The 13,568-nt window shown below is 37.6% G+C and overlaps 1 protein-coding gene across 1 annotated transcript; it reads right to left on the bottom strand.

The window, feature by feature from the left end:
- Positions 1–4,706: 4,706 nt before the first annotated feature.
- LOC148851459 (uncharacterized) lies at positions 4,707–5,342 on the bottom strand. The gene has a single exon (XM_088945686.1). It carries the CDS (start codon positions 5,340–5,342, stop codon positions 4,707–4,709), a length of 636 nt encoding a protein of 211 aa, XP_088801812.1.
- Between the last annotated feature and the right edge of the window lie 8,226 nt (positions 5,343–13,568).

Below are 13,568 nucleotides of genomic sequence, written 5' to 3' on the forward strand. Positions count from 1 at the left end.
TTGATATGCATATTCCCATTCTACTGTTCCACCCTAACAATTACTTCTAAACCGCTGGCCACAAGATGTCCCCACATTGGGAACATCTTTTGCATTTGTATCGTCATTCATGAGAGATGCTTCCAATGTGGATAGTATCTTTGTGACCAGCATATTGGATAATGATAAATAGACCAATTTTTATGAGACATTGATATACACATCCCATTCTACCCTAACTATTAGTTCAAGACTGCTGACCACAAGACACTTCAGCCAACCACATATCATCGATATCATCTTCCTATGAATGACAATATAAAGTATAAGAGCCATGTGGTCAGCAGATTTGAACCTTCCCCTAAAGTCTTGTGGTCAGCAGATGGTATTTGTCATTTTGGCATTGGCAAATTAGGTAGAATAGCATTTTCACGTTCATAAAACGATCAAAACATTTCAAATGCACAAGCACTACAAAATGAGTTCAGATATGTTCCCAACAAACCACCACAGGAGATACTTCCGATGTGTGGCTGTAGTGTTTTGTTTGGTTGAAATTCTTGTTAGAAGTTGTACCAAAGCAAAACAACAAGAAGAAGAAAAGGCAAGAAGGAAGGAAGAAGAAAGTGGAGAGAAAACTATTCTTTCTTGCAGTCCAAAGGGTTACAGTAACAGAGTTTATATACAGAGCATCGACCAATAACAGAAGGCCAGCTTAAATAGTAAAAGACAAAAGAAAAAAAAAAGAATTAACGAATGACTTAAGAGTAAATAACTCTATATCCCCCCCCCTCAAGTTGGAGTTTGGTGGATATCAAGCAAATCCAACTTGGACATGAAGTTGCTGAATTTAGGACTAGAAAGTGGCTTTGTAAAAACATAAGCTACTTGGTGATGAGTGGAGATGTGTTGAGGATTGATAAAGTCTTGATTAAACTGCTCTCTAACTAAGTGGCAATCAATGTCCAGGTGTTTTGTTCTTTCATAAAACACTGGATTGGCAGTGATGTGTAGAGCAGCTTGATTGTCACACTAAAGAGGAATTGGAAGTTTTAATTGGATGCCAAAATCCTTGAGAACATAGGAGATCCATTGAAGTTCACAAACCGTTGCTGCTAAACTCCTATATTTTGCTTCTACTGATGATCTTGAGACTATTGTTTGCTTCTTTGTCTTCCAAGAAATGAGAGCTGACCCCAAAGAAATGCAAAACCCTGTTAAGGATTTTCTGGTTTCAGAACATGAGGCCCAGTCTGCATCACTGAAAGCTTCCAAGTGAAGAGAATTGTCTATTGGATAAGAAAGGCCTTTTGAAGGACAACCTTTTATATCTAAGCAAGTTTATTGCAGCTTCCTAGTGTGATTAACATGGAGAGTTTGCAAACTGACTTAGCTGTTGTACAGAGTAGCTAATGTCTGGCCTGCTAATATTCAAATACAATAAACGTCCAACAAGCCTTCTATATCTTTCTGGTTCAACTAGTGGGGTGCCTTTATTTGCACACAACTTTTGACCTTTGGGGAAAGGTGTTTTAGCTGGTTTAGCACCTAGGAGTCCAAAATCTGTTAGAATGTCAAGAATGTACTTCCTTTGGTTAAGAACAGTACCTAAAGAACTCCTAGCCATCTCCAAACCTAGAAAATACTTGGCGTAGCCAAGATCTTTGATAGTAAATAGCTTATCCAAGTATTGTTTGACTGAAATGATATTTGCTTCTAAGGTACCTGTTAAAAGCACATCATCTACATACACTAACAATGCAATGAAGGAATCAGATGAGTGCCTAACAAATAAACAGTGATCATGAGCTGATTGATGGAAACCAGAAGCCTTAATTTTGTTACTAAATTCAGCATTCCATTGTCTTGAGGCTTGTTTAAGCCCATAGAGTGATCTCTTTACTTTGCAGACTTGACCCTTGGCAGCCTTATAATACCCTTCTGGAGGTTGCATGTAGACTTCCTCATCCAAATACCCATGCAAGAATGCATTATTGATATCCAATTGATGGATAGGCCATGATTTAGATGTTGCAATTGCAAAAAAAAATTCTTATAGTTACTGTTTTGGCCACAGGAGAGAAGCTATCAAAATAGTCAATCCCTTCCACCTGGTGAAAGCCTTTGGCTACCAGCCTAGCTTTGTATCTATCCACACTGCCATCCGGATTCAACTTCAGTTTATATACCCATTTGGAATCAATGGCCCATTTTCCTTCTGGTAAATCAGTGAGTTCCCAAGTTTCATTCTTCTCTAATGCTTCTAATTCCTCATTCATCTTTAGTCCATTCAGCATTAGTACTGGCTTGATCATAAGAAGTTGGTTCTTGAATATTTGACACATTAGCTAAAAAGGATAAATATGATGCAGAAAGTGAAGGTGATTGAACAAAGGGATATGTTGGAGGTGTGTGAGGTGATGATGCATGAACCTGTGACTGATTGAGGATTCTGTCAGTAGTTCTAACATTGCTACAAGCCAAGTTAGTAACATAGTCTGTAAGCCCAGTTGGTTTCTTTTTTACTCTAGTACTCTGTCTGATAGGGGGTAGGTTGTTTGCAGTAACTGGGATTGTAGTTTCAGGAAGTAAATCACAAGGTTGACCAGTGGTTTCTGTTGCCAGTTCAGAGGTTGGTGAATCCAAAAAATCAGGTGTTTCATTGGGCTCCCCTGTTGATGGTATGGGTGATGATGCATCTGGTGTAGGGGTTGGTAAAAAATCTGGAATATCATCTGGAGAAGGTAGTGGTAAAACAAATGATGGATTTTTGTCAATAAAAACTAAATTGGTTCTGAAAGGGAAGATTTGCTCATAGAATTTTATGTCTCTTGACACATAAACTTCATGTTTTTTTCCAAATCATAGGCCTTATACGCCTTTTGGCCAGGACTATACCCAATGAATATACACTTAAATGCTCTATGATCAAATTTGTTTTTATGAGGTAATGTATTTGTCACATAGCATAAGTAACCAAAGCATCTTAAATTGGTATAATCCGGTGGTTTATGAAATAGGACTTCAAATGGAGATTTCCAGGCTAACACTGATGAGAGTAGTCTGTTTATAATGAGTAGCCATAAGGATGGAATGTCCCCAGAATTTTTTTGGCAAGCAAGATTGGAACATGAGAGTTCTTGCCACTTGCAAGAGATGCTTGTGTTTCATTTCAACAATTCCATTCTGTCGAGGTGTATAAGGACAGGTCTTTTGATGTAACACTCCTTTGCTAGAAAGAAAGGATTGGAAGCCATGGTTTGTAAACTCTGTTCCATTGTCAAACCTTATGGTTTTAATAGTTTTATCAAATTGGGCCTTAACCATGTTAAAAAATTGAGTGAAAATGGCAAGTGTTTGGGTTTTGTGTGACATCAGAAATGTCCAAGTTGCTCTGGAACAGTCATCCACAATTGCTAAAACATATGTGGCTCCAGTAATTGAAGGCTCTTTGTATGGTCCCCAAGTGTCCAAATGGATTAATTCAAAGGGTTGTTGGGTAGTGATACAGCTGGTTGGAAAAGGTAGCCTTTATTGCTTAGACAAGTGACAAATTTCACACCCAACCTCATTTTGTAAATTCAAGCATTTAAAAGAATCAATATGCTTCAAAACATTCATTGAAGCATGTCCCAAACGGCCATGCCAAAGAGAGATTTTTGAAGTAGTCATACTTTCATTTCTAGAAACAACAGCATTACAAGGTAAAAAAGTATCATTGAAATTCAAAAACAACTTGTCACTGTTTGGCTCTATGTTACATCTGAATTTTATAAAACAAGAGTTGTCCAGGATGTATAAGCTTCCTAGTAGTTTCCCTACTGCCAGAATCCTTTCAATCTAGAGGTCCTGCAGCAGACAATGGCTAGGTAAGAATGTGAACTTTATTTGGGCAGACTCAGCAAGTTTATTTACTGATAAGAGGTTGAATTTAAAACTAGGAATGTGTAATGCATCTTTCAAACAAATATCGGTTGACAAATGAATATTTCCAATGCTATGAACAAATTTAATGGATCCGTTGGTAGGCAAATAGGTAGTGGATGTTTAGTGGGTTTAGGCTTATCAAAAAGGGATTTATTTCCACACATGTGGTTTGAAGCCCCTGTGTCAATTATCCAAGTATCTGGTTTCAATAAGTCAATAGTACTCAATGCAAAACTTAAAGCACATTCAGTATTTAAGGAATTACCTGCAAAGTTGTCCAAGTTAGCAAAGTTGACATGGCTACCATCCATAGTCATCTTCCCTTTCATCAGCTTCAGGATTTCTTGTTGCATCATATTTGTCAAATCCATTTTCGTATCAGTTTTCCCATCAACCTTCTCTTCAGTTCCAAAATCAAAAGGAGTTTCCACCATGTTGGCCATTGTTCTGTTTCCTATTTTTTTCTGCTGCTCCTTGAACTCCTTATACCATTCTGGGTATCCATGGAGCTTGAAGTAAGTCTCTTTCACATGTCCCCTCACATTGCAATGATTACAATACTTGTTGTCCTTATCCTTCCTTCCCGTGTCTGTCTTCTTATTATTTCCCCTATTAGTTCCATCCCTTCTGTAGGGTTGATTGGTGTTTTGGGTTTTGGCAAATAACCCAATAGAGTCTATGTTTTCATTAAAAGCTATGTGTACTTCTCTCTATTTCTCAACTCTGAGAACCAAGGAATAAGCACGGTTCACAAAGGGTAAGGGTTCCATTACAAGGATTTGACTCCTTATATTATTATATCAGTCACTTAAACCCATCAGAAATTGCATTAATCTATTGAATGAATGCAAATCGGCAACTTCCTTAGCAGAACCGTAGGTACAAGGTGGAATAGGCATTAAACAGGTTAGCTCATCCCACAGCCTTTTAAGCGTAGTGTAATACTTAGCTACTGATTCATTCCCTTGAGATATTGAACTTATATCTCTTTGGATTTGATACAGCAAAGGCCCATTGCTTTCACCAAATCTTTCAACAATTTCATCCCAGAGTTCCTTCATTGTAGTAGTATAAAGAAAGGCATTTGCTATTTCTTTTGAGATTGAGTTAAGGATCCAGGAAGTTACCATGTAGTTCACCCTTGTCCATAGATCAAACTCTGTTGTTCCTTCATCTGGTTGAGCAATCATCCCATCCTCGAAACCCAGTTTCAGTTTCGCACCTAGAGCTATCTTCATAGATCTGCTCCAGGTGAGGTAGTTGTTTCCAGTTAATGGTGTTGTAACTAGCATCATTCCAGGATGATCCAAACAGTGCAAGAAGAAAGGGTCTCCGCTCGAGTTGTAGGCTGACTCTCTTGTAATCTCTGCAATAGCTCCAGGGGCGGTCGTATTTTGACCATTACGAGTAATAGAGATATCCACCTCTTCTTCCATAGTGTTGATAGGAAAACAGTCAAAAAGAAAGGGTAGGCACTAGATCTCGTCGCTCTAATACCATGTACCAAAGCAAAACAACAACAAGAAGAAAACAAGAAGAAAAGGCAAGAAGGAAGGAAGAAGAAAGCGGAGAAAAAACTATTCTTTCTCGAGTCCAAAGGGTTACAGTAACAGAGTTTATATACAGAGCATCGGCCAATAACAGAAGGTCAACTTAAATAGTAAAAGACAAAAGAAAAAAAAAAGAATTAACGAATGACTTAAGAGTAAGTAACTCTACAGAAGCTGATCCAGTTTTCCAATACCTATTGTTTCCATTAAACAACGTTACAATTTACAAATACGACTTTTAAACGTTATGTAGAGCAGAAACTAGAACTGACATCACTTTTACCAAATAAATTCTGGAGAGTAGTATCTAGTGTTACAACTTGCAACTGGGCTAATTGAATCTGGCCCACTTCCACCACTAAAGAGTTGGGCCCCTACCCATAGGCCATAGCCTAAGTCAATCTGCGGCAAGCCTGAAGTTGGCAGGACGAGCACAACCCAACACAGTCTCAGGCATCGTGAGGTAGGAAGGATAAAGCCTGAGGTGTTTCTCATCATTCACCAAAGTCGATGACGATATAAAACTGGTGAAACGCATATGAGACCGTGAATTATAGATATACATATAAGAAAAGGATTTTCTATTCCATCAAGTAGCAGTAGGGATGCTCCCTATCTGCCATTTAGAAAGCTGATGTGTTAGACACTTACACCCAAATCATCCATTGTTGGAGGATCCTCAAAAACGTCACTGATTTGCTGTTCACAAAACGTTGTGCGCAAAGTTATATGCAGTACACTACAACCGATATGCACCAAGGTCCAAGGATCTGGTGTGCATACTGCACATTGCATAGTCGATCATGACTCCCTCGAAAGTCAAAAGTTCAGCCTTCGCATGTTATGTGTAATTGCAAGTAGACCTGGCAATTGGGTTGGGTGGGTCAAGATTCTTCGGGTTGATTTTGGGTTGGGTTATCAAATGCTATACCCTAATTTTAAATGTTCGGGTTAAGGTTGACCCATGGGTTCATTCGGGTTATCTCAAAAAAATAATTGAAATTTTAAAAAATAAAGAAAAATTACATGAAAAATGTCAAAGTCAAAGGAATTAACCTTCAAATTCCAAATATGAAATAAAAAAAACTTGAACATTTAACAATTTAAAGAGTAAACAACAAACAATAAAGACTAAATAGAAAAAATTAAAGAGTGGAAACTTCTAACACTGCATAAATAGTCCCAATTAGACTTGACAATCAGGTTAGCAGGTTGACCCATGGCCCAACCCAACCTGGTTTTTTCTGGGTCGGGTCGTGTCATTTTCACATTCAAGTGGCTAAATATGAGACCCTAACCCTGTTTTTCGGGTCAGGTCAGGTTCACAAGTTGGGTCAACTTTTTGCGAGGTCTAATTGCAAGCAACAAATTGTGCTTGAATCTGATGGGAAATGTTTGGTATCCATGCTGATATTTTATGAGATTTTTTAAAAACAATCTTGGGGATGTTTGAAAGCGTGGCCATTTTTCTGAAAAACGGTGCCACGTCAGATCCACAAAGGTGTTTCAACAAATGCCCAGTTCAAGCGTTTCTTTAAAAAAAAAAACACTTGAACCACAGGCATGCCTCATAAATCGGGACCCCACTGATGCATCAAAAGTCAAATTTGGTGTTTTGTACCTCGGTGCCCCCAACGATTCACTGAGATGGCGAATATCTGTATCCTACATAACACTTACCTGTCAGATGAATTGGCACTAATGAGAATGTTCCGGTTCTTCTCGGCCCACTGAAACATTCTAACCCAACGAGTGGTTGAGAATGTCACTTGAACATTCTAACTCATTTTCTTCTTGACGCCGAAAGTTCTCTCCTCTCACGGACAGCCTCTGTAACCTCTACTCGCTTCTTTGTCACTCTCATCACCAGAAGAGGTTTGTATCTAGACTTTATTTTTTACTCTTCTGTAAACTCGTTGCCGAAAGTTTTATCATTTATAGAATTTAACAAAATCCATGAAATTTTCCTAATGTTTTGTCAAGGTCTGAAACTGAATGCTTGCATACATAAATTTTTCGAAGTCTCCAAACTGAATGCTTGCATACTCAAAAAGTGTTCGTGATGAAATACTTACAAATGGCTGCTGCTCTTCTATCTTTTTCTCTTGGCTGCTGCTCCAGAACCCCGTCCCCCTTTCTGTCCAGATTGAAATCTTTCCTTCGAGTAATTTGCTGGTGTCTTCTTTGCATTAGAATTTCCCGTATTTTTCAAGTCCAATTTGACTTGAATTCCTGCAAAAAACAAACACAAGATGGGGCATAAAACCGTTTGCTGTTGTTTTATGCAAAAAAACAAACACAACTGATGTTGGTGAGATAACTATTTTTCTGCTTCATTACTTTTACCATTCCTCCATTATTTCTAAGCCTCAGCATGCATTTTTTTGTTGGTGCTCCTTTCCTTTAGTAAATGTTACTCCTACAATGCAACAGGAAGAAAATTATCTTCGACTGCTAAAGAATATCTTGATCCAAAGTTTTCCTGATCCCTTTCACTTCTACTGGCATTGCTTGGATGTTAATTCTATTGGCCCTTTAATTTGTTGTAGTGATCTTTGTCTCTCAATTGACCTTTATTCTACTAAAGAATATCTTGTCATTACCCATCCACCATGACTTGAATCTCTCTCTCTCTCTAATTGTTTGTCTTAGCTTATCTCTTTTAGTTTTTATGGTGAAAATTATGGGTTTTGGTAGTGATCCAGTCTGAGATTTTCTACTGGTTTGGTAGGCATTCAAGCGGCAAGATCATAGTTACCAGTAGCAATTAGTATATATTATGTTTGTTATGCGATTTAGCTATAACAAATTATATTAGTAGAAAGATCATAGTTACCTTTGACAAATAGTGCCCGATAGCATAAACACATTAAAAAGATCATAGTTACCTTTGTACTAATAGGTGTTTGGATCACTCACAGCCATTGGATATAATGTCATTATTCATGCTGATGTTGTTGATCTAATCCAACAACATTTTCAACCGTTGGATTTGAAATTTTAGGCCATATATTATAAAACAATCATCCAATTAATCTAGACCATTTGATAAGCATCGTTATATAATTTGGTATAATATTAGCATGCATCATCTTATGGAGTAATGTGTGCACATACATGAAAAGGGTGATGAAAATCACCTTGCCAAACAACATAGTGTTGCTCATTGCCTACGTGGCAGAAACACTCCCAAACAAAACCAAGGCATTTTTTTGTAAAAAACGGGTCTAACAAGCATGGGCATTTTTTTTTTTACCATCCTTATTTGGTATCATTGTTGATTTGTTGTCATGTTAGCCCAGAAATCCATTAGGACTTTTTTTTATACGCAAAGAAAGATGTATTAAATAAAAAAAAAAGAGTGCATGAACCCCGGGAGAGGTTAACCAGAATCAGAGCTTGCAAGGGATTGAACCTACCGGAAGAGTGCACACATTTATTACAACTTCTGATGGCAAAAGAAAAGGAAACAGAAATAGAGGTAGACGTAGTCACAATATCTTTAAAAAGGGACACCAAACGTCTTTGCTCCAGAGAACAGTGACATCGGAATCACGTCAGAAAAAAACGGTGTTCCAGGAAAGAACTATTTGTTTGAAACTGTTTTTCTATAAACGGTGCTCCAAGTCACACCTTGGAAATTGGGAATGCATGGCTTAGAACAACGCTGAATTTGGCGTTTCCTAGAACTGCAACTCATTGCTGTCAATAGGGACATGGCGTGGCACTGGATAATAGGTACCAGTGTTGAAAATGTTTCCTGGAGCATTGGTACCAAACAGAAAATGTTGTTGCTCCAAGGAAACGTCATCTCTGGCAGCAACATTTCCAAACAAAAAAAATACATCGAGAAAACAGTGCTTCCAACCCACACATCAGAAGCACCGTCTTCAGAAAACAGTGTTGTATCAGCAGTGTCAATGCCAAACATATACCAAGCGTCTATTTGGCATCATTGTCATCGCTCCAGAAAATGGTGCTACATCAGCGCCACGTAAAAAAAATGGTGCTCTGGAAAATGAGCATTTGTTTGGAACCGTTTTTCCATAAAAAATGGTGCTCCAGGAAATAGCATTTGTTTGGAACCATTTTTTCATAAAAAAAAGTGCTCCAAGCCACACTTTGAAAACCGGGAAAGCATGGCTTGAAGCAATGCTGAAGTTGGCATTTCCTAGAGCTGTAGCTCGTTGCTATCAACAGATATGTGAGGTAGCAGTGATGTGGCACTAGATAATGCATACCAGTGCTAAAAAAGTTTCCTCCAGCATTGGTACCGAACAAAAAATATTGTTGATCTACCAAATGTCCTACCTAACAGTAACGATTCCAAGAAAGAAAAAAAAGACACCATTTTCTGAAAATACGTACTTCCAACCCACATCAGCAGCTGCAGTATGATGCCAAACATATACCAAGTTTGCTAGGACGCCAGAGAAGCTGCTTTTGATAGCATTCAGCAATTCCTGACAGACAGATTCAAGAACACAGGTGGAGAGGCCCGCCATCCTTGACAAGCTACTCTAACCCCTATCTCACTGCAATAGCTTCAACCTGGAGAGCTGAGGCAACAAAAACATGTCCATAACTGGCCGTCACACAAAAACCACTGTAAACTCTGAAATTTCCTGCACAGGGAGGCACCCAGAAAACGCTTTGACTTCGGGGTATCTCAGATGCACTCGTACCTTCAGAGGAACTCTTCGAAGTCTCTATCAGACTATCACGAGCAGCAAAGCCAGCAATTGCCCGCAGACATCCAACAGAATTAAATTTTCATTTAAGCTTTCATTTTCGAAGATAATTTTGTTTCTGGCTTTCAGAAAAACCGGAACAAATAAGCAGTGCTTTGAATAAGAGTGACTGAATTTTCTTTCAATGCTTTGCAAGATTGGATCCAATTTAGTAACCAATCACTGAAATTCATGTTTTGAGGATACACCTCTATTTTCTTGAAACAACTCCCCAACCACATCTTCCTTACTAATTGTATACACATCAGAATTGATGATTTTCCTATGTCAAAATCAAGTTGCTCATATCTTGGCTTATTTTGCTTATAAATCAAAAGTATCGATATACTACAACTCTGCCAGGAACTCTCATGCACATTTTATGGCGTTAAGTAAATAAAGCTACTTTTTTTGACGAAAAATAAATAAATAAAGTTTGAACCTACGGCCTACCGGAAGGCATGAAATCCGTTATATGAATTTGTTCGTAGTGATTATCAGCCATGATTTTTTTTATGGAAACTATTCCCCCTATTCATATCAGATGCCACATCATATAAAAATAATCGGAATCAGCAAAAAAAAAGCCCAACTTTATTAATCCATTTCTGATCAATTTGTCCACTAACTAAACAGCAAAGTAGTTGTTGATTTTAGAATCATTACGTGCCTCTGATGTAGTGCCAATTCCTGAGACAACCGACATCATCTCAAACACTGTTTCCCCATCAGGTGACCGGTTCTTTTTTACCTTAGAGAATCGTTATTTCACGAAAAATTGTTGATTTGGTCACAAACTACTGATTCGCGCCTTTGAATCATTTGAACCATTCAATAGTTTTAGTGGTTTTTATTTTTTATTTTTAATTTTTGAACTTTGTTATTTTTTTGTCAAAATAAGCCATTCATTCGATTCAAATGGTTGGACCATTTGACCCAAGAACCAGAGCCATGATCGTTTCATTATCCGGTTCAATTTTAAAAACCTTCATTCGATGATATCACTGTATGACTGGAGCTAAGGTTTCTGGAGTGAATTGATCAGTAAAAGCACCTTTTATTTTTTTTAAGATGACTTTTTCCGATTAAAAGTTAAACCCTTGGCAATTTATAAATTTGGGTAGACCAGTTGAATTGGATCATGAGAGATGCTACGGTCCAAAGCCTTTTGCATTGTCATATTTGCGTGCCATGCAATTGAGGAATGTAATAGGCTGGACGGCCCAGTTAGGCCTTAATTTGGAATTGAGGCTCGGTAAAACTTTGTATGCATTTGTATTATACATATTTGAATTTGTATTCTTTCTAAACTGAGTCTGAATCTGTGTTTAGTTGTAATGCAAACAAATTTGTATTGATGCAAAGTTATAACAGTGCAAATGATTTAAATGAAATTCTGACCTCTTTTAGTTTTAAATTTTAACTTATTTTATTTTATTGCAGTATAAATAAAATAAATTAAAACATGAAACAGAATAAAATAAAATCTAAAACAAAATTAAACAAAAATTTATATTTTACATTTGCACTCCCATGTATTTGTACTAGTGTAAATAAATTTACATTGCAACCAAACACAGCCTGAGTTAAAGATGGGTTGAAAATTGAGGCGCAGTTGCCCAAACTGCACATTATTTACGGGATCTTCTTATGTTCAACTGCCAGGAAAATAAAAAAGAAATACTTGGCATTCTATTATTTTTGGCATGGGGAACAAGCAGGATGCACATGAGATCCACTATCACATGCCATCGAAAGTCCACGGTTTTGTGGGTTCGATTCGATGCCTCCTTTTGAGGGATGCCACTAACCATCTCAACTGCTGCATAATAATAACGCAGAGTCAATCAATATATGCTTTTTAACTTCTCTCCAAATTATCCTTCCAGTGGAATTGAAATCAAAATCCTTTAAAATTGGAATATGAATGATCTATTCTCATAATTTGTTTAATTCAAATAAGAATCAGAGTGAGAATTAGAATTATTAGAAATGAAATTTCATTCAAAGGGAGGGAGATGATCATTCCCTCAAATGGGAAATGCCTTTCCACCACGAATAGGAATAGGATTTTGAGTTTGTCCAACCAAACAGTTGAAATGAAATAATTCTTTCAGATTCCAATTCTAGACTCTTATTCTCATGAACCAAACAGGCCCTAAACGTTTAGGAAATTCAGCATTATAAAATGATATTTTTCTTTCTTTTCTTTTCTTTTTTTTTTAATTGACCACGCATACAATGCTCCATTCCATGTAATCTCCATTGCCAACCACGTATTGGATCTCTTTTCCAAGTCGTGGCAGCTGAAGCCTGAAGGTTCTTCTAGGTACCCTTTTTTTTTTTAATAAATAAATAGAAAACCTACCTAAGAAGTTAGAAAGGGACCACTTTTACAAAATAGACCTACCAGGAAAATGCTATACAAATCTCTTCAATACTATGCATGTTTTGAAGAAGGGCCCCTTTCAAACTGAGAAATTGAGACTACGCAGTACGCACTTGGTAGTAGGCTAGGAGTTGGGATCAAATCCGTTTCCAACATGATTTGTGCCCTCACATCTCAGACATGTTGGGTACCAGATGTGTGATTAGTTTATTACAGATCCAGTTGGAACGGTTTTTCGTTAGGAGCAGATCCGGTGTACTAGTAACAATGTTACCAGATTTGGACCAGACAAAAACCCAGAAAGTTTACTGTGGGTCATGCTTTTATCAGTTCATCAACCGGTTACATTACATTGTTCATCGTATTCGCCATGTCGCCGGTCCGCTCCAAGTCTGATACCTTAATAGATCCGAGCAGGTACTGATGAACTGCTTGAACTGGTCAAACATATCCTTCTATATGGCTCAGAGAAATAAACCCTAACACTTGGGCCGACCCTATTTAGGTTGGGTTGATCAGATTTGAAGGTTTTCTCATCCTTCACTGAATTCGATATTTAATTATGTTACATTCCAAAGCAGTGGTCAATGTACATGTCTCCTTCGGCATGTATTGCAAATGCTTGGGCCCAATCCCGGCCCAATTTAAGGTTGGATTGAGCTGAGTTTAATTGGGAGAATAAGATTATAATATCAAAGCCCAATTTGGTGGAAGTGCCATCCCCTTGGATCTACATGTTTCATTTATATACACTGTACTACTGCGATGCTATGATAGTTCATAGTTCAAGTGGTAAATTTACTTGTCAATCAGACGAAAGAGAATACAAGTTGGGTCGGCTTCATACAGTTGGATACGACCTAGATCCTCAGCTGAGATGAGGCTTTTAGTGGATAGTAGGTTTTCTAATAGGTTCTTTTAAATTTTGAAAAAAAAAAAAAAAACTTAACTGACCTAATAATCTTCCACGTGACAATGTGATTGCGGTCCAAA

This window comes from Nelumbo lutea, chromosome 5 (assembly GCF_056320005.1).
Source record: "Nelumbo lutea isolate HS-2025 chromosome 5, American lotus-T2T, whole genome shotgun sequence".
NCBI classification, from domain to species: Eukaryota; Viridiplantae; Streptophyta; class Magnoliopsida; order Proteales; family Nelumbonaceae; genus Nelumbo; species Nelumbo lutea.